Source organism: Rattus norvegicus, chromosome 4 (genome assembly GCF_036323735.1).
Source record: "Rattus norvegicus strain BN/NHsdMcwi chromosome 4, GRCr8, whole genome shotgun sequence".
Classification (NCBI taxonomy): Eukaryota; Metazoa; Chordata; class Mammalia; order Rodentia; family Muridae; genus Rattus; species Rattus norvegicus.
In genome coordinates this window covers 6,649,249-6,670,957 of record NC_086022.1, presented here as the reverse complement: position 1 = coordinate 6,670,957, position 21,709 = coordinate 6,649,249, and the positions used below count along the sequence as shown (strand labels likewise).

At 42.4% G+C, this 21,709-nt stretch overlaps 1 protein-coding gene across 4 annotated transcripts in view; it reads right to left on the bottom strand.

Annotated features, from left to right (window-relative positions):
* Window positions 1-21,134, bottom strand: part of Lmbr1 (limb development membrane protein 1) — a 170,702-nt gene extending 149,568 nt beyond the window's left edge. For 3 of the 4 annotated variants that reach the window (XR_010065654.1, XR_010065655.1, XM_063286221.1), the window contains exon 1: window positions 20,865-21,134. Coding sequence is in view for 2 of the 4 variants with exons in the window: in XM_063286221.1 (XP_063142291.1) it covers window positions 20,865-20,930 (66 nt within the window). In the remaining 2 variants the exon portion in view is untranslated. The remainder of the gene's footprint in view (window positions 1-20,864) is intronic. The other variant, NM_001191858.2, reaches the window with a different exon arrangement.
* Between the last annotated feature and the right edge of the window lie 575 nt (window positions 21,135-21,709).

Here is a 21,709-nt window from a genome sequence, read left to right as displayed (position 1 = left end):
GATCAGGAATTCAAGGTCCATAGTTAAATATAGTAAAAGCAATATACAGCAAACAAATAGCCAACATCAAAATAAACAGAGGGAAACTCAAAGCAATCCCATTAAAATCAGGGACTAGGCAAGACTGCCCACTGTCTCCCTACCTATTCAATATAGTATTTGAAGTTCTAGCCAGAGCAATTAGACAACAAAAGGAAATCAGAGGGATAGAAATTGGGAAGAAGTCAAGATATCACTATTTGCAGATGATAGGATAGTATACATAAGCAATCCCAAAAATTCTACTAGAGAGCTCCTATAGCTGATAAACAACCAGCAAAGTGGCTGGATATAAAATTAACTCAAACAAATCAGTAGCCATCCTCTACTCAAAGGACAAATGGGCTAAGAAAGAAATTAGGGAGACAACATCCTTCACAAAAGTCACAAATAATATAAAATATCTTGGTGTGACTCTAACCAAGCAAGTGAAATATCTGTATGACAAAACTTCAAGTCCCTGAAGAAAAAAATTGAAGACGACTTCAGAAGATGGAAAGATCTCCCATGCTCATGGATTGGCAGAATTAATATAGTAAAAATGGCCATTTTGCCAAAAGCAATCTACAGATTCAATCAAAATTCCAACTCAATTCTTCACAGAGATAGAAAGTGCAATTCTCAAATTCATCTGGAATAGCAAAAACCCAGAATAGCAAAACAATGCTCAACAATAAAAGAACTTCTGGGGGAATCACCATCCCTGACCTCAAGCAGTATTACAGAGCAATAGTGATAAAAACTGCATGCTATTGGTACAGAGACAGACAGGTAGATCATTGGAATAGAATTGAAGACCCAGAAATGATCCCACACACCTATGTCACTTGATCTTTGACAAAGGAGCTAAAACCATCCAGTGGAAAAAAGATAGCATTTTCAACAAATGGTGCTGGTTCAACTGGAGATCAGAATGTAGAAGAATGCAAATTGATCCATTCTTATCTCCTTGCACAAAGCTGAAGTCTAAGTGGATCAAGGACCTCCACACAAAACCAGATACGCTGAATCTAATAGATGAAAAAGTGCGGAAGTGCCTTCACACATGAACACAGTAGAAAATTTCCTAAACAGAACACAAATGGCTTATGTGCTAAGATCAAAAATTGGCAAAAGGGATCTCATAAAACTGAAAAGCTTCTGTAAGGCAAAAGACACTGTCAACAGAACAAAATAGCCACCAACAGATTGGGAAAGGATTTTTACCAACCCTACATCAGATAGAGGGCTAATATCCAATATATACAAAGAACTCTAGAAGTTAGACTCCAGAAAACCAAATAACCCTATTTAAAAACGGGGTATGAAGATGAACAGAGAATTCTCAATTGAGGAATCTTGCATGGCTGAAAAGCGCTTAAAGAAATGTTCAACATCCTTAGTCACCAGGCAAATGCAAATCAAAATGACCCTGAAATTCTACCTCACACCAGTCAGAATGGCTAAGTTCAAAAACTCAGGTGACAGCAGGTGCTAGTGAGGATGTGGAGAAAGAACACTCCTCCATTGTTGGTAGAATTGCAAGCTGGTACAACCACTCTGGAAATCAGTCTGGTAGTTCCTGAGAAAATTGAAATAGTTCTACCTGAAGACCCAGCTATATCACTACTGAGCATATACCCAAAAGATGCCCCAACATATGACAAGGACACATGCTCCACTATGCTCATAGCAGCTTTATTTATAATAGGCAGAAGCTAGAAGCAATACAGAAAATGTGGTACATCTACACTGTGGAGTACTACTCAGAATCATCTCATGAAGTTCGCAGGCATGTGGATGTAACTAGAGAATATCATCCTGAATGAGGTAACCCAGACACAAAAGCACTCACAAGGTATGTACTCATAGATAAGTGGATATTAATCCAAAAAACTCACAATGACCAGGATACAACCCACAGACCATATGGAGCTTAGGAGGAAGGAAGACCAGGGCATGGATGCCTCAGTCTTGAATTGAGGGGGAACCTGATGATAGTGGGAGGTGGATGGAGGCAGGGACCTGGAGGGAGAGAAGGGAGGAGGAAATAGAAGGGCCAATGTCAGGTACTGGAGGGGACAGGAGAGAGGTACAGAGGGTCAGGCAATCGAATAAAAATATGTAGCTGAGAGGGTGTGGAAATGGGGATAGCCACTGGGGAGTCCCAGGTGCCAGGGAAATGAGAGCCTCTCAGGACCCAACCAAATGATTTTAGCAGAGAAGGAGAGATAGGCACAGGGCCCGGACGAGGGATGGGGTCACACACCTATCTCAAAGGTTTTAACCCAGAAATATTCCTGTCCAAAGGAAGAGCAGGAACAAAAAAATGGAGCAGAGACTGAAGGTAGGGCCATCTGGGGACTTGGGATTCATCCTGTTTGCAGACACCACCAAACCCAACACTGTTGCCATTGCCAAGAAGCACTTGCTGCTCCTTGTTCAGCAGCAACTGACCAATGCAGATATGGATGCTTGGAGCCAACCATCAGACTGAGCTCAGGGACCCTCATGGGGGAGCTAGCAGAAGAACTAGAGGAGCTGAGGTGCATTGTACCCCATAAGAAGAACATCATCAGCTGGCTGGACCACCCAGTGCTCCCAGGGACTAAACCACCAACCAAGGAGTGTACAGGGAGGGAACTATGGCTCCAGATACATATGTAGCAGAGGATGGCCTTGTCTGACATCAACAGTAAGGGAGGTCCTTGATCCTGTGGAAGTCTGATGCCCCAGTGAAGGGAGATGCTGGAGGGTGAGGTGGAATAGGGTGGATGGGTGAGGGAGCACCCTCAGAGAGGCAAAGGGGAAGGAGGAGAGAGAGGTTGTGAGAGGAGAGAGAGGTTGTGGGATGAGGGGCTTGTGGAGGGGTAACCAGGAAGTAGAATGTCATTTGAGATGTAAACAAATGGAATGATTAATTTAAAAAATTCACACCATACACATACCATACACATACAATTCCACTTCAACACACAAGATCGTAAAGATAAATATACAAATGTTTCTCTACTGTAGCCCTGGTTATCCTATAACTTGTTCTACCAGCAAGGCAGGCCTTGAACCCAGAAATCCACTGCCTCTGCCTCCTGAGTGCTGGGACTGAGTTTCAATCTTTATTCCCAGATAAAACTAGAGTCAGGTTAAAATATATGATGAAAATTAAAAGATAAAAATAAGACCCTTACAACAAAGTAGACCCTTAAATTATTCCATAAGATAGAAAGGGAAAAGACACATCCAAAGAAGAATGGTGCCCTTCTTTTGAGACCCCTTTACTCTTTTATCCTTCATGACTTTAAAGCCAGAACCACATGGCCAATGCTGCTAAGTTCTGTCCCCTGCTTAGGATGAAAGCTGGCCCTTCTCTGAATTATATTTGCACAATTTTTCCTTTGTTGCTTCTTTCTAAGACCAGATAACTCCATAGACCTGTCCCTTTTAGAAGTTGCAGGATTAGCTGGATAAGGTCTCACAATGTACCACTCTCTTTATTCCATTTCTCCTCTTTCGGCACAAACCTTTACTCCAACATTAAATTTCTCCTCAAACTATATGTTTTGTATTTCTTTTTGCACTGCTTGCTCTTTTTCATTGCAGGCCTGTTCAAGATGATCACTAATAACCATGTAGCAGAGTCAATATTATGCTGTCTTGAAATCTCTGCCAATGAAATTAAGTCCAAAGCTTTTCTACTTACATTCTTTACCAAAAAGCATGAGTTGTCTCTTGCCCAGTTGCTAAAATTGTTCTCCTATGAAACCTCTTGAGCTGGGATTCCATTGCTCTCATCAATTATGTCTTCTAAGCTCCTACTATGATAGTCCATTACAGCATTCAACTACTTTCCTAGTCCAAAGTACCAAAGTCTTGCATATTTCTCCCCAAAACAGTATGGTCAGCACTATCACAGCATTAGTTCACTCCCTGGTACCAACTTCTGTCTTAGTTTTCTATTGCTGTGAAGAGGAACCATGACTTCAATAAGGCAGCTTCTAGAAGAAACTGTTTATTGGGAGTTACAGTTTCAGATGGTGAGTCAGATGGTTATGGAAGGATATGTAGCAGCATTCATGCATAAGGCTCCAACAGTAGCTGAAAGCTTACATCCTGATCCACAAATACAAGGCAGAGAGGGGGGGGGGAGAGAGAGAGAGAGAGAGAGAGAGAGAGAGAGAGAGAGAGAGAGAGAGAGAAAGAGGAGAGAGAAGAGACAGAGACAGAGAGCAAGCTAACTGGGACCAGCATGGGCTTCTGAAACCTCAAAGTACTCCACAGTAACACATCTGCTCCAATAAGACTCCTACTCCTTCCCAAACAATTCCACATACTAAGTACCAAGTATTCAAATATGTATATGACATCCACTGTCGTTCAAACTACCACAACAATTAATAAAAAAGAGGCCATAAATGTAAAAGAGAACAAGAAAAAGTAAATTGGAAGAGGAGTAAGGAGTAAGTGATATAAAAATAGATAAGAACAAATGTAACCAGGGGTTGGGGATTTAGCTCAGTGGTAGAGCGCTTGCCTAGCAAGCACAAGGCCCTGGGTTCGGTCCCTAGCTCTGAAAAAAAAAAGAAAAAGAAAAAGAAAAAGAAAAAGAACAAATGTAACCAAAAGCACTAAGATATCTACAATGAAAACTATATAGCACTCAAAAACCTGAAGAAGACAATAGCAGATAAAAAGTCTTCCAATGTTCATGGTCTGAGAGAATTAATACTAATAAGATGGCATACTACCAATGCAATCTACAAATCTAATGCACCTAAACAAAATACTAACATTTTCTTCAAAACTATAAAAAGCAACCAAAGCATTATGTGGAGTCATAAAGACCCCTAATATCTAAAACAATCCTGAGTTTAAAAAAGAAAAGTATGATTGGGGATACCACAATTCTTGACTTCAAAATACAATAATGCACCATACTAACAAAATCAGCATGTATACAGAATAAAAGCAAATATGCAAAGCAATGAATAATGGACCAAGAAATAAACTGTGCATCTACAGCTATATTGTGCTTAACAAATGTTCCAAAAATAGACAGTGAAAAAAAAGACATAGTCTTACAAAAATAGTACTGGGAAACTAAATATCCACATGTAAAAGGTTGAAACTAGATCTCTATCTTTCACCCTACACAAACATCAACTGTGAAATAAATCAAAGATCTTAATGTAAGACTTAAAACTACTAGAGGGAAGCACAGAGGAACCACTACTTGGTAGGACTCCAATAGCTCAAGAAATAAAAGCAAGAACTGACAGACAAAATTACAGCAAATAAAAGGCTTCTGAAGAGCAAACAAAACTACAATGTCAAGTGTCATCCCACAGAGTTAGAGAAAATCTTTGTCAGCTATTAATCTAAAAGAGAATAACCAAAATATTTTAACTCCAATTTTAACAGCAAAAGAACAAATAATCCAATCAATAAATGACACATGCTCTAATCAGATGGAGGCAGGCAACGAAAAACAAATGGCTAATGTTCAACACCCCTATCTATCAGAGAATGGAAACCAAGATTCCACTCATCCAAATGGTTCTTATCCAAAATGTTGCTGAAGATGTGGACAAAAAGGAACCTTTATATACATCGGCAGGTATATGAATCAGTACAGCCTGCATAGAAATGGAGATTCAAAAAAAAAAACAAAAAAACTACAAACAGACTTGTACATACAACTCCTGCACAAGAACTGCATTCCTGTGTCCATCATAGCACTATTCCCAATAGCCTATTGACACAATCGTGTTGGAGATTGGGTCTAATGCTTTGATTTAATCAGAAGTTGGAAATCCTGTCCCCAGTTGGGTTTTGATGTAGCAATGACACAATAGCCAGTGGCTGAGAGAAGAGAAAGAGACGGACTTCTAGATTCCTGCAGGCTAGAAGACAGGAGGGAAGAGGAGATACGGAATTGAGAGAGATCACATTTAAAGCTGCACAAGGAAGATCATTCAAAACGTAGCTGGGGAGGGAAAGTGGTCCTGGTAGGGCAGCCCAGAAGCACCTTGGACAGCATAAACCAATGGGCCTCACAGGGCATCAAAGTTAAAGGTAGATTTAGAAGACGTTGAGCCAGTAGTACTGGAGGGAAAAATTCGCTCGCCAAGGAAGGACTGGAACTACCTAGCCTTTGAACCTTAGAATACCCAAGCATTTCAAACATCAACTAACGTGTGTGTGTGTGTGTGTGTGTGTCTTTCATTCCCAGATCCAAAGAACTCCTGGGTGGGTGGCTGTATGCCAAAAGGAAGTAGCTAAAATTATTGCTACACAATAGTCTATTGGCAGATATCTGACTGAACCAAAAAAATATGGTACATATAAACAGTGGAGAATTAATCAGCTGTAAAGGAAGATGATGCTTAACATGTAAATGGAGATGGATGGAAAGGAAGAACTCAGATTAAGTGAAGACAAACAAAAAAGAGAAGCATGCCATGTTTTGTTTCCTAGGTAGAAACTGATTTGATTAAAAACCTAAAGTAGAAGATGAAATATAAAAGGAAGGGTAAAAGGACCAAGAGGTATCTAAGAAAAGAGGAGCACAAAAGGGAGAAGAAAGTGGACACAATCAAATGAGGATATATGAATACATAGAAATGTCACAGTAAAATCCAATCATTGGTTTAATTAATGTGCATAATTTAACCCAAGAATGTTGGCATTCACCTATATTCTCAGCACCTGAGAAATGGAAGTAGGAGGACCAGGAGTTCAAGTTCACCTTCTATAATACAATGAGAGTTCAAGGCTAACCTAGTCTATATGAGACCCTATCTTTCACAAAAAAAAAAAAAAAAAAAGACCCACTAGAGCACTTTATTTAAAATGGAAGTAACCCAGAAGGAAGAAATAACTATGATGTATCATCATGTACTAAAAAAGCATAGAACCAAAACACTCTATACATAAAATAAATTATTTTTAATTAATAAATCATTTCTAAATTATCAACTTTATTTTAAAGGATAAATAAAACACTACTTTAGCTAAGAGACATTAATTCATCATGAATGAAAAAGTAAACTAGAAACATAAGAGAAAGTATGAATTTTAAAACAACCTAAGATTAGAGGTCTTCCTCAATTGCTAAAGAATGCCTATCTACAAAGTATCAAAAACTAACACACTTAATGACGAGAAATGCAAAGTTTCTCTAAGACCTACAACAAGGCAAGGGCACCCTTTCTCATTCTTCCGTGCATTTCTAGGAATCCTACTTAGTGCAAGAAAACAAGAAAAAGGACATAAGTTAATAAGTAAAACTGCCTTTATACACTGGTAACTATATTATCTAATTGAAAAAAATCTGAAGACTACACAGAAAGCCCTAGGACTTAACATGTGAGTAGAGCAAGAGTGAATATGGTCACAAGGTTAATATGCTGAAGTTGGTCACTTTCCTATATGCTAGCAATAGAAAAGTGAAATTTTTGTTTTGGTTTGGCCTCAGTTTTTATGTCAGGATTTTGTTTATGTTTGTTTGCTTTTTGTTTTGACACAGGGTATCACTATACAGCGCTAACAGGCCTGAAGCTCACTACATAGACCAGAGTAGCCCTAAAATGACATAGCTCTTCCTGTAACTACTTGTGGAGATGCTGGAATTAAAAGTATTTGCCAGGGTCCAGACTGTACCCGGAACTGAACTGAACCAGTCACAGTTCTCTGTACCCAAATCTGGTGGGGAGAGAGCTGGACCTTCAGAAGTGTAGACACTCCTGAGAACTCAGAGGAGACTCCTCTCTGCCCACATTCCCGACCCAAGAAGAAATCGCCTAATGCCATCTGTGCCCTCTGGGCACAGGGACATAGGAGCACTCAGGGACAGGACTGTTGAGGTTTCTGCCTGGGTCGAGAGCTGAAAGCGAGTCACCAGGTGCACCTGCATACCAGAGAGCAGACTCTCTGTTCCCAGATGCAGCTGAAAGAAAACATGTCTATAGGAGTGGTGACACACAGGCCTGCAGGAGGGTCAAGCCACTGTCAGAAACAGCAAAACAAGCTAACACCAGGGACAACCTGATGGCAAGAGGCAAATGTAGGAACCTAATGAACAGAAACCAAGATTACTTGGCATCATCAGAGCCCAGCTCTCCCAACAAAGCAGATACCAGAAATTCAAACACACTGGAAAAGATTTAGATATAAAAATCACATTTTATGATGATGATGAAGGACTTTAAGAAGGACATAAATAATTCCCTTAAAGAAATACAGGACGACACAAGTAAACAAATAGAAGCCCTTGAAGAGGAAAACAAACAAACAAAAAAATTCCTTAAATAATTACAGGAAAAAACAACCAAACAGGTGAAGTAATTGAACAAAACCATCCAAGACTTAAAAATGGAAATAGAAACAATGAAGAAAGAACAAAGGGAGACAACTCTGGAGATAGAAAACCTAGGAAAGAAATCAGGAGTCATAGACGCAAGCATCACTAACAGAATACAAGAGATAGAAGAGAGAAAGTCAGGAGTAAACGATACAATAGAAAACATCGACGCCGGGACCTGAATAGACTGGATCAACATTCTCTGCACCCAAATCCCGTGGGAGGGAATGCTAAACCTTCAGAGGGTCAGACATGCCTGGGAAGCCAGAAGAGACTACATTCTGCCCACGTTTCTGACACCAGAGGAAAACACCTAACGCCATCTGGGAACCCAGTGCAGGGAGGGGTGGAGGCAGCCAGGCCCTCCTGGTTGCCGCCCTCACGGAGAGCTCAACAACAGCCCCCCACAAGCAACTTGAGCCTCGGGACCACAGGTAAGACCAATTTTTGTGCTCCAAGCGACCTGCCTGGTAGACTCAGGACACACAGAGGCAAAATTCCTCTGGGACCAGACACTTCTGGTTTCTAGCTGGAGCCCCAACCTCGCTGATCCCGGCCCACAGCTCACTGCTCCCAAACCCCTTGGGAGAGAGAGCTCACCACCCAGACAGGTGGGCACTCCTGAGACTGCAGAGTGGGAGAGACCACCAATACTGCCCACCCCTGCCCACATTCCTGGCCCAAGAGGTAACTGTATATGGCCTCTGGGAACCGGAAGATGGGGCACTTGAGTGGCAGGTCCCCTGCACTCCACTCAGCGCTGGGAACTGAAGGGACTGGATCAACAGTTCTCTGCACCCAAATCCCATGGGAGGGAGAGCTAAACCTTCAGAGGGGCAGACACATCTGGGAAGCCAGAAGAGACTGCACTCTGCCCACATTTCTGACTCTAGAGGAAAACACCTAACACCATATGGGACCCCAGTGCATGGGGGTTTAGGGAAAAGGCAGCGCAGGCCCTCCTGGTTGCCGGCCTCAAGGAAAACTCAAAAGCAGCCTCCACAAGCCCCCACAGCCACGGGACCACAGGTAAGACCAACTTTTCTGCTCCAAGCGACCTGCCTGGTGGACTCAGGACACACGTCCACAGGAACAGCTGAAGACCAGTAGACAGGAAAGACTACACGCCCAAAAGCAGAACACTTTGTTCCCACAACTGGCTGAAAGAAAAGAGGAAAACACGTGTACAGCACTCCTGACACACAGACTTATACGACAGTCTAGCCACTGTCAGAAATAGCAGAACAAGACAACATGAGAGACAACCATCCTAATGGCGAGAGGCAAGTGCAAGAACCCAAGCAACAGAAACCAAGACTACATGGCATCATCTGAGCCCAATTCTCCCACCAAAGCAAACACTGAATATCCAAACACACCAGAAAAGCAAGATCTAGATTTAAAATCACATTTGATCATGATGCTGGAAGACTTCAAGAAAGACATGAAGAACTCCCTTAGAGAAATGCAGGAGACCAACAATAAAAAAGTAGAAGCCTACAGAGAGGAATTACAAAAATCCCTGAAAGAATTCCAGGAAAACACAATCAAACAGGTGAAGGAATTAAAAATGGAAATAGAAGCAATAAAAAAAGCACAAAGGTAAACAATCCTGGATACAGAAAACCAAAGGAAGAGACAAGGAGCCGCAGATACAAGCATCACCAACAGAATACAAGAGATAGAAGAGAGAATCTCAGGAGCATAAGATTCCATAGAAATCATCGACACAACGGTCAAAGATAATGTAAAACGGAAAAAACTACTGGTCCAAAACATACTGGAAATCCAGGACTCAATGAGAAGATCAAATCTAAGGATAATAGTTATAGAAGAGAATGAATACTCCCAGCTCAAAGGACCAGTAATATCTTCAACGAAATCATAGAGGAAAATTTCCCTAACCTAAAGAAAGAGGTGCCCATAAACATACAAGAAGCCTACAGAACTCCAAATAGATTGGACCAGAAAAGAAACACCTCCTGTCACATAATAGTCAAAACACCAAATGCACAAAACAAAGAAAGAATATTAAAAGCAGTAAGGGAAAAAGGTCAAGTAACATATAAAGGCAGACCTATCAGAATCACACCAGACTTCTCACCAGAGACTATGAAAGCCAGAATATCCTGGACAGATGTCATACAGACCCTAAGAGAACACAAATGCCAGCCCAGGTTACTGTATCCAGCAAAACTCTCAATTAACATAGATGGAGAAACCAAGGTATTCCACAACAAAACCAAATTTACACAATATCTTTCTAAAAATCCAGCACTACAAAAGATAATAAATGGTAAAACCCAACATAAGAAGGCAAGCAACACCCTAGAAAAAAGCAATAAACTAATCGTCTTGGCAACAAAACAAAGAGAAGAAAAGCACACAAACATGATCTCACATCCAAATATGAATATAACCAGAAGCAATAATCACTATTCGTTAATATCTCTCAACATCAATGGTCTGAACTCCCCAATAAAAAGACATTTATTAAAAAACTGGATATGCAATGAGGACCCTGCATTCTGCTGCCTACAGGAAACACACCTCACAGACAAAGACAGACACTACCTCAGAGTGAAAGGCTGGAAAACAACTTTCCAAGCAAATGTCTGAAGAAGCAAGCTGGAGTAGCCATTCTAATATCGAATAAAATTGATTTTCAACTAAAAGTCATCAAAAAAGATAAGGAAGGACACTTCATATTCATCAAAGGAAAAGTCCACCAAGATGAACTCTCAATCCTAAATATCTATGCTACAAATACAAGGGCACCTACATACATAAAAGAAACCTTACTAAAGCTCAAAGCATACATTGCACCTCACACAATAATAGGAGATTTCAACACCCCACTCTCATCACTGGACAGATCATGAAAACAGAAATTAAACAGAGACATCAACAGACTAAGAGAAGTCATGAACCAAATGGACTTAACAGATATTTATAGAACATTCTATCCTATAACAAAAGGATATACCTTCTTCTCACCACCTCATGGTACTTTCTCCAAAACTGACCATATAATCGGTTACAAAACAGGCCTCAACAGATAAAGAAAGATAGAAATAATCCCATGTGTCCTATCAAACTACCATGGGCTAAAGATGGTCTTCAATAACAATAAGGGAAGAATGCCCACATATACATGGAAGTTGAACAATGCTCTACTCAATGATAACCTGGTCAAGGAAGAAATAAAGAAAGAAAGTAAAGACTTCTTAGAATTTAATGAAAAAGAAGGTATAACATACCCAAACGTATGGGACACAATGAAAGCTGTGCTAAGAGGAAAACTCATAGCTCTGAGTGCCTGCAGAAAGAAACAGGAGAGAGCATATATCAGCAACTTGACAGCACACTTAAAAGCTCTAGAACAAAAAGAAGCAAATATACCCAGGAGGAGTAGAAGGCAGGAAATAATCAAACTCAGAGCTGAAATCACAAAGGAGAAACAAAAAGGACCATAGAAAGAATCAACAGAACCAAAAGTTCGTTCTTTGAGAAAATCAACAAGATAGATTAAACCCTTAGCCAGACGAACCAGAGGACACAGAGAGTGTGTAAAATGAACAAAATCAGAAATGAAAAGAGAGACATAACTACAGAATCAGAGGAAATTCAAAAAAATCATCAGATCTTACTACAAAAGCCTATATTCAACAAAACTTGAAAATCTGCAGGAAATGGACAATTTCCTAGACAGATATCAGGTACTGAAGTTAAATCAGGAACAGATAAACCATTTAAACAACCCCATAATTCCTAAAGAAATAGAAGCAGTCATTAAAGGTCTCCCAACTAAAAAGAGCCCAGGTCCAGACGGGTTTAATGCCGAATTCTATCAGACCTTCATAGAAGACCTCTCACCAATACTATCCAAACTATTCCACAAAATTGAAACAGACGGAGAGTTACCGAATTCCTTCTATGAAGTCATAATTATTCTTATACCTAAACCACACAAAGACTCAACAAAGAAAGAGAGCTTCAGACCAATTTCCCTTATGAATATCGATGCAAAAATACTCAATAAAATTCTGGCAAACTGAATTCAAGAGCACCTCAAAACAATCGTCCACCATGATCAAGTAGGCCTCATCCCAGGCATGCAGGGATGGTTTAATATACGGAAAACCATCAACATAATCCATTATATAAACAACCTGAAAGAACAAAACCACATGATCATTTCATTAGATGCGAGAAAGCATTTGACAAAATTCAACACCCCTTCATGATAAAAGTCCTGGAAAGAATAGGAATTCAAGGCCCACACCTAAACAGAGTAAAAGCCATAAACAGCAAACCAGTAGCTAAAATTCAACTAAATGGAGAGAAACTTGAAGCAATCCCACTAAAATCAGGGACTAGACAAGGCTGCCCACTCTCTCCCTACTTATTCAATATAGTTCTTGAAGTTCTAGCTAGAGCAATCAGACAACAAAAGGAGATCAAAGAGATACAGATTAGAAAAGAAGTCAAAATATCACTATTTGCAGATGATATGATAGTATATTTAAGTGATCCCAAAAGCTCCACCAGAGAACTACTAAACCTGATAAACACCTTCAGCAAAGTGGCTGAGTATAAAATTAACTCAAATAAATCAGTAGCCTTCCTCTACTCAAAAGAGAAACAAGCCAAGAAAGAAATTAGGGAAACGACACCCTTCATAATAGTCCCAAATAATATAAAATACCTTGGTGTGACTTTAACCAAGCAAGTAAAAGATCTCTGGTATTGGCACAGAGACAAACGGGTAGATCAGTGGGATAGAATTGAAGACCCAGAAATGAACCCACACACCTATGGTCACTTGATCATTGACAAAGGAGCTAAAACCATCCAATGGATAAAAGATAGCATTTTCAACAAATGCTGCTGGTTCAACTGGAGGTCAACATGTAGGAGAATGGAAATGGTTCCATTTTGATTGCCTTGCATAAAGCTTAAGTCCAAGTGGATCAAAGACACCCCCCCATATCAAACCAGATACACTGGAACTAATAGAAGAAAAAGTGGGAACTTGTGTCAATCACATGGACATTGGGGAAATTTTCCTGAACAAAACACCAATGACTTATGCTCTAAGATTAAGAATTGACAAATGGGACCTCATAAAATTACAAAGCTTCTGTAAGGCAAAGGACACTGTCATTAGGACAAAATGGCCACCAATAGATTGGAAAAAGATCTTTACCAATCCTACATCTGATACAGGGCTACTATCCAAATTGTACAAAGAACTCAAGAAGTTACACTCCAGAGAGACAAATAACCCTATTAAAAATGGGGTACAGCGCTAAACAAAGAATTCACAGCTGAGGAATACTGAATGGCTGAGAAACACCTAAAGAAATGTTCAACATCTTTAGTTATAAGGGAAATGCAAATCAAAACAGCCCTGAGATTTCACCTCACACCAGTGAGAATGGCTAAGATCAAAAACTCAGGTGACAGCCAATGCTGGCGAGGATGTGGAGAAAGAGGAACACTCCTCCATTGTTGGTGGGATTGCAGACTGGTACAACCATTCTGGAAATCAGTCTGGAGGTTCCTCAGAAAATTGGACATTGAACTACCTGAGGACCCAGCTATACCTCTCTTGGGCATATACCCAAAAGATAGATGCCCCAACATATAAGGAAGACAGGTGCTCCACTATGTTCATAGCAGCCTTATTTATAGTAGCCAGAAGCTGGAAAGAACCCAGATGCCCTTCAACAGAGGAATGGATACAGAAAATGTGGTACATCTACACAATGGAATATTACTCAGCTATCAAAAACAACGACTTTATGAAATTCAAAGGCAAATGGATGGAACTGGAAAATATCATCCTGAGTGAGGTAACCCAATCACAGAAAGACACACATGGTATGCACTCATTGATAAGTGGATATTAGCCCAAATGCTTGAATTACCCTAGATGCACAGAACACATGAAACTCAAGAAGGATGACCAAAATTCGAATGCTTCACTCCTTCTTTAAAAGGGGAACAAGAATACCCTTGGCAGGGAATAGGGAGGCAACGTTTAAAACAGAGGCAGAAGGAATACCCATTCAGAGCCTGCCCCACATGTGGCCCATACATATACAGCCACCCAATTAGACAAGATGGATGAAGCAAAGAAGTGCAGGCCAACAGGAACCGGATGTAGATCGCTCCTGAGAGACACAGCCAGAATACAGCAAATACAGAGGCAAATGCCAGCAGCAAACCACTGAACTGAGAACGGGACCCCCGTTGAAGGAATCAGAGAAAGGACTGGAAGAGCTTGAAGGGGCTCAAGACCCCATATGAACAACAATGCCAAGCAACCAGAGCTTCCAGGGACTAAGCCACTACCTAAAGACTATACATGGACTGACCCTGGACTCTGACCCCATAGGTAGCAATGAATAGCTCGAGACCCCATATGAACAATAATGCCAACCAACCAGAGTCCAGGGACTAAACCACTACCCAAAGACTATACATGGACTGACCCTGGGCTCCAACCTCATAGGTAGCAATGAATAACCTAGTAAGAGCACCAGTGGAAGGGGAAGCCCTTGGTCCTGCCAAGACTGAAGCCCCAGTGAACATGATTGTTGGGGGGGGGGGCAGTAATGGGGGGATGATGGGGAGGGGAACACCCATATAGGAGGGGAGGGGGAGGGGTTAGGGGGATGTTGGCCCAAAAACCGGGAAGGGGAATAACAATTGAAATGTAAATAAGAAATACTCAAGTTAATAAAGATTTAAAAAAAAAAAAGTAGCTATAACAAGAAAAAAAAAAAGCTAAAATATTGTCTTTCAACCGCCCAAACTAGAAGCTGGTAGTAATTGAGTCTCTAAGTAACATCATCAAAAATGAGAAGAGTAAAAATCAGTTCTGAGGCAGGACTGAAAGAGCCTCTTCACATACAAGTCAGTCATCAACACAGGGCTGCAAAAAAAAAAAAATATGAGGTACAGAGCTAAACAAAGAATTCTCCGCTGAGGAATATCGAGTGGCTGAGGAGTGCCTAAAGAAATGCTCAGCATCCTTAGTCATCAGGGAAATGCAAATCAAAACAACCCTGAGATTCCACCTCACACCAGTCAGAATGGTTAAGATAAAAAACTCAGATGGCAACAGATGCTGGTGAGGATGTGGAGAAAGAGGAACACTCCTCCATTGTTGGTGGGATTGCTAATTGGTACCTCTCTGGAAATCAGTCTGGAGGTTCCTCAGAAAATTGGACATTGTACTTGGGATCCAGTTATACTACTCCTGGGCATATACCCAAAAGATGCTCCAACATATAACAAAGACACATGCTCCACTATATTCATAGCAGCCTTATTTATAATAGCCAGAAGCTGGAAAGAACCCAGATGCCCTTCAACAGTGGAATAAATACAGAAAATGTGGTACATCTACACAGTGGAGTACTATTCAGCTATCAAAAACAATGACTCCATGAACTCCATAGGCAAATGGATTGATCTAGAAAATATCAAACAGAGTAAAGTAACCCAATCACAGAAAATCACACATGGTATGCACTCACTGATAAGTGGATATTAGCCCAAAAGCTCGAATCACCCAAGGTACAATATACAGACCACATGAAGTTCAAAAATGAGAATGACCAAAGTGTGGATGCTTTACTCCTTCTTAAAAGGGAGAAGAAAAATATAGGAGGGAATATGGAGGTAGAGTTTGGAACAGCAACTGAAGGAACGGCCATTCAGAACCTGCCCTATATGTGCCCCATATATGTATACAGTCACCAAGACTAGATAAGATTGATGAAGCTAAGAAGGGCATGTTGACAGGAACTGGGTATAACTATCTCTTGAGAGGCTCTGCCAGAGCATGTCAAATACTGAAGTGACTGCTAGCAGCAAACCACTGAACTGAGAACAGGTCTCCCGTTGGAGGAATCAGAAAAAGGACTGAAAGAGCTGAAGGGGCTTGCAACCCCATAAGAACAACAATGTCAACCAACCAGAGCTTCCAGGGACTAAAACTTCCAGAGCTTTCCACTACCTAAAGACTGTACATGGACTGACCCATGGCCCTAGCTGCATATGTAGCAGAGGATGACCTTGTTGGGCACCAATGGAAAGAGAAGCCCTTGGTCCTGCTAAAGTTGGACCTTCAGTGTAGGGAATGTAGGTGGGAGGGGGGCAGGAAGCCGGGGTAGATGGGGAGGGGAATATCCTTATAGAAGATGGGGAGGGGGAGGGGGATGGCATAGGGGGGCTTATGTCCGGGAAACCGGGAAAGGGAATAACATTTGAAATGTAAATTAAAAAATCCAGTAAAAAAAAAAAAAAAAAAAAAAAAAAAGTATGTGCCACCAATCTGAACTGGTCACCTACTGTAACCAGGCAAGACTTCCAATGGAGGGATGGGGGCAGCAATTCAGCCACATAATTTGTCCTTCCTACAAGATATTCAGGGATAAAGATGGAGCAGACATTGAGGAAATGGCCAACCTATGACTGGCCCAACTTGAGATCCCACCATCAATGTTATATTAACATACAAAGTAATATTCCACTATATGAAGAAACATGAACCTAGCAAAACTGTCATCTGAGAGGTTTTATCCAGCAGCAGACGGAAATAGACACAGAGACCCACAGGCAAACATTAGGCAGAGCTCAGGGCATCTTGTGGAAGAGTGGATGATAGAATTGAGGGAGCCAGAGGAGTCAAGGACAACACAAGAAAGTCTACAGAATCAGCTAACCTGGGCCCATAGGGGCTCACAGAGACTGAAGCACCAACCAAAGAGGATGCAAGGGACACACCTACACCCTCTACACACATGCAACAGATACGAAGCTTAGTCTTCACGTGGGACCCTTAAAAACCAGAGCAGGGGCTCTCTTTGACTACACTGTCTACCTTTAGACCCCTTCCCCCTAACTGGGCTGCCTTGTCTAGGCTCAACAGAAGATGTGCCTAGTCCTACTGCAACTTGATTTGCAAAGGCAAGTTAATATGAATGGGAGGCCTCCCTTTCTCTGAGATAGGGGGAGGGGTAGTGAGAGGAAGGGACTGTGAGGAAAAGAGGGAGGAGAAGCTTCGATTGATCAGAATGTAAAGTAAATTAATTATTTTAAAAAGCATGAGCTGGGGTTGGGGATTTAGCTCAGTGGTAGAGCGCTTGCCTAGGAAGTGCAAGGCCCTGGGTTCAGTCCCCAGCTCCGGGGGGGGGGGGGGGGGGGGGGAGCATGAGCTACCAGCCTAGAAATAAGTGAAATTTGAATATAAAACACACATTGTTTACATTAGCATGCCAAAAAAATTAACAGAATATGTAGAAATCTAACAAAATATATTTAAAATATGCATACGAAAACGAAAAAACTCTGATGAAAAACACCTAAAAATAACTTTAATAAATGGGAGATGGCCCATGTTCATGAACAAGATGTAAGTTCTTCCTATTTCATCTACAAACTGAATGCAATCCCAATCAAAACCTAAGCAAGTTACTTTGTAGACATAAACAAACTGATTCTAAAGTTTATGCAGAGAATCAAAATCCAGAATAATCAGCACAATCTGAAGAGAAAGAATAGAATCAAAGGACTTTTGTAAAGTAAAAGTAAAGCTTAAGTAATCAATGAAGTACTGACCAATGGAATAGAATAGGAATGCTAGAAACACAATCATATAATATAGCTAACTGATCTTTCACAAAGCACCAGCGCAATACAATGAGGAAAATAATGTATGTCGTTGAAGCAACTAGACATCTACCCTAAATATGCTAAAAACAAGAACAAAACGGGCACTCCAGTCCATTGCCAGGAATTGTGAAATATCTACCTCTGCTTACTGGTACAGCTCCCAGTACTTAAAGGGCACACTTATGCTGCTCTACAGCCATGTTTCAGATTCCCGAGTGTGCCAGAGCAGATCTACCCTGAGAGAACTTTCAGAAACTAACATGTCTACCACCAGATATACCAGGCACAGAGGAATGAGTAGACCCGCCACGTCTCTGGACTGATATTGTAGCTCAATGGTAGAGGACCCGGATTCAGTTTCCAGTAGCCACAGGACAATCCACAACTACTTTCAACTCCAGTTCCAAAGATCTGATGCCCTCTTCTGGACTCCATGGGTATCATGCACATACATGATATACAGATATAAGTACAAACATTCACACATATAAAACAATTTTAAAATAAAACAAAACTTAACCTTAGACGCCAGAGCAGCAGTTATTCTTGGAGAGGATAAAAGTTACAACTATTAAGGAAAGGTGGGCCTCAAATTCTATTTCTGTATCTGAAACCACGATTAGTCAAGTATGTTTTATAGGAAATGCATCTAGGGAATACTTAAAATTATAGATTCCTTCCTAGTGGCCTAATTTGTGGGAGGAACCAACCAGTTTCTGATTGGCTATAAGGTCCACTCCACAAAATGAACCTCATACCTAGCACTGTTATTGGAGATAAGAATCAGTGGGTAAAGAGGCCACAGATCTTACGACAGAACCTACTACTATTACACTGCTAACTGGAAACCATAAATACTAATTCCTAATGACTTACTGTTAAACCCAGACTAGTGCATCTTTCAATCTTCACCAGAGATGCTTTCTGTGTAGATGACAGTTCAGAGACCCACAACTGCTCAAGGTGGATGTTCAGCCCTAAGTAGGAATTCTGTATCATTCCCCTCTTCCTAGGACTTAAAATAATTGTAGAAAAGGGGGCAGAAAGATTGTAAGAGCCAGAAGCAGTGGATGTCCATACGACACCAGTGTTTTCCAGCTATGATGGGGCAGTTGTATAAATGAACAACACACATGGTGGCTGGAACAATACACACAGAACCTGGGCAAGTTCAACCCAGACAAAAATCTCAGTAAGGAGAAAGGAAGTAGACATGAAGTCCCACCCCCGTCTGAGGAATTATTGACAACTGATACCTGCCAAAAGAGAGTCAGTTTTCTTCTTAAGAGTATGCTACTGATAGATCAACCATAGCCTCCAAGGAATGCCCATACACCGAAGAGTGGAAGTACAGCACATATCTGATTCAAATAGGTTTTTTTTTTTAATGTCATGAAGTTTAGTATATGGGGAGAGGTCTGGGAGGAGTTGGGGAGGAATGAATGTGCTCAAAATACATTGTATGAAATACTCAAAGAATAAAAATAAAAGTTAACCAACTGCACTGTCCTGAACTCTATCAATTCAGATTTTTGCATCTCCTTCTACTCCAATATGACTCGGCAAGCCAGTTCTCAATTTTCAAAATCAGTAACTGCACAAATTGGACTACTGTGAACCAGAATGTGTTTACCTCAAACCAAGGGTGTGACTGAACGGGAAAAGGGAGCTAGATGAGAAATGAATGCAAATATGTAACTTGGACATATTTTGCAGTTATGGGGACACAAACTAATCCATTTATAATAGTATAGGGTATCTGAAAGGCACTCATCAAAGGAGACTTTAGGGAGCCAAGCTGGCTTCCTGGACTATTAGAAGCAGCAAGATGAAGCAGGTCCATCCTTTCCAGAGCAACTGTTTCACAGCATCGTGGGCTCCTGCTCTTGCCCCTCCTAAGAAAGACCTGTCTTCACTCCTCTGGAAGTTTTTAACTCTGTCCTGCCTAGGTGAGAGGCCAGAACCACTGCAGGGCTGGAAGCTTGGGAAGCCAGGCACTGCCTGCACTGCTACACCTGAGCCACAGCCAGCTCAGCCCAGGTACCATGCCAGGGTAAAGGAAAAGAGGCAGTCACCCATCACCCTACACCCTTCCTTAATGAGCAGATGTGGAATAAACTCGGATGAAGATGGTGAAGCAGGTGATAAAGGTACAAATGAGTTGAATGGACAAGTAGGAAGAGTACAGAAGAAATGGGCAAATGTTAAGTGTAGATGACTGGGGAGGGGGGCAGGAAGGGGATGTCGGATAATGGGAAGGGCTGCAAGTGATCGGAGGAGAGCTGAACGCAGGTGACAGGAGGTAGGCACAGGTGACTGGAAGCTGACAGAGATGATAGGAGGGAGCTCAGGGAAAAGAGAAGGGCATAGGACTCAGCGGAAGTGGTGGGTTGCAGGGGGCCGGGGAGGAGGGGCCGCACAGGTATGGGGGAAGGGGAATAAAGGTGACGGGAGAGGGACAGGAAGTGAGGGTGAAGGGAAGAAATATAGGTAAAGACAGGACAGAAAGGAGGGGAGAGAGCGCTGGTAGCGCGAGGGAGACCTATGAGAAGGCAGTAGGGCGACAGGCAAGGAGGTGAAATAGGTGAGGAGATGGGGAGCAGGTGACCAGGTCGCAAGTGACAGAGGACGTAAGTGACGCGTGGCGTCGGAGTGGGTCTGCAGCAGACCCCGTGGGGCGCTGAAAGGCCGGCGTGAAAGAGGGGCTCCGGGAAGAAGCTATGGGACCGTGCTGGTGTGCGCTGCGCTCCTGGGTCCAGCGCGTGGCGCAACACCAGGAAACCGACCGGCCACGCACCGTGGACTCTCGCACTTGGCTGTGGAAGTGCTGCTCCCGCGCCGACACCTCGTCCTGCCCTTCCATCCTCCTTCATGCCCGCCGCAGGGCCGCCCGCGTCCGCGCGCTCCGCCGCACCATTGCCCGCGGCGCCGGGGCTACACAGTCTCTCGTGGCCGGACCGGAACACTACCTAGACCGCAGCAGGCTCAGAAAACGCCGCCTCAGCTCAGAGAGAAGCAGTTCAGAATAAGGGAGGCGGGGAATGGCCACGGCCTGGGCGGGGCTTGAGGTCGGGGCGGGACTTGTGCGTCAATCTGAGAGCGCCGTACGTCAGAGGCGCGCGCCTCTGCGCCTGGGGCGCTGGGCGGACAGTAGCTTGGCGTCACGGGGAGTGGCTGGAGGAATGGGGGTGGAGTTTTTAGGGTCCTGGACTGAAATGGAACTCTGACACGTGCTGGGGTTGGATGAAAATCTCCGTTCTGGGCCTGAAGTGTTGGGGTCTAGCCTTGTTGGCCATTACCCGGGGCTGGGAGTAAGGGCAGGCCGGAGGCTCCAGGCAGAGGGTGAAGGCTAGAGGCGGAAGCCCGGGTGCGGACGGGATTTGGAGAAGTGAGGAGATCCAGGCACAGGTGCATCCGGCCCTCCCTTGCTGGCAGAAGCTTGGACCACCCGCAGGCTCCTTTGCCTTGGTTCACCCTTGCTCTCCGGATCTGGGCTTATAAAGCCCCAGAGGATTTTTACCTACCAGGAGATCTGGAGTGAGACAACGAGACTCAGATCTATGTAAAAAGCAAGAGGTTTATTTTTCCGGCGCGCCAGGATCAACCTTCAGCAATCTCTCAAGCAAGAGACCAGAGGCTATC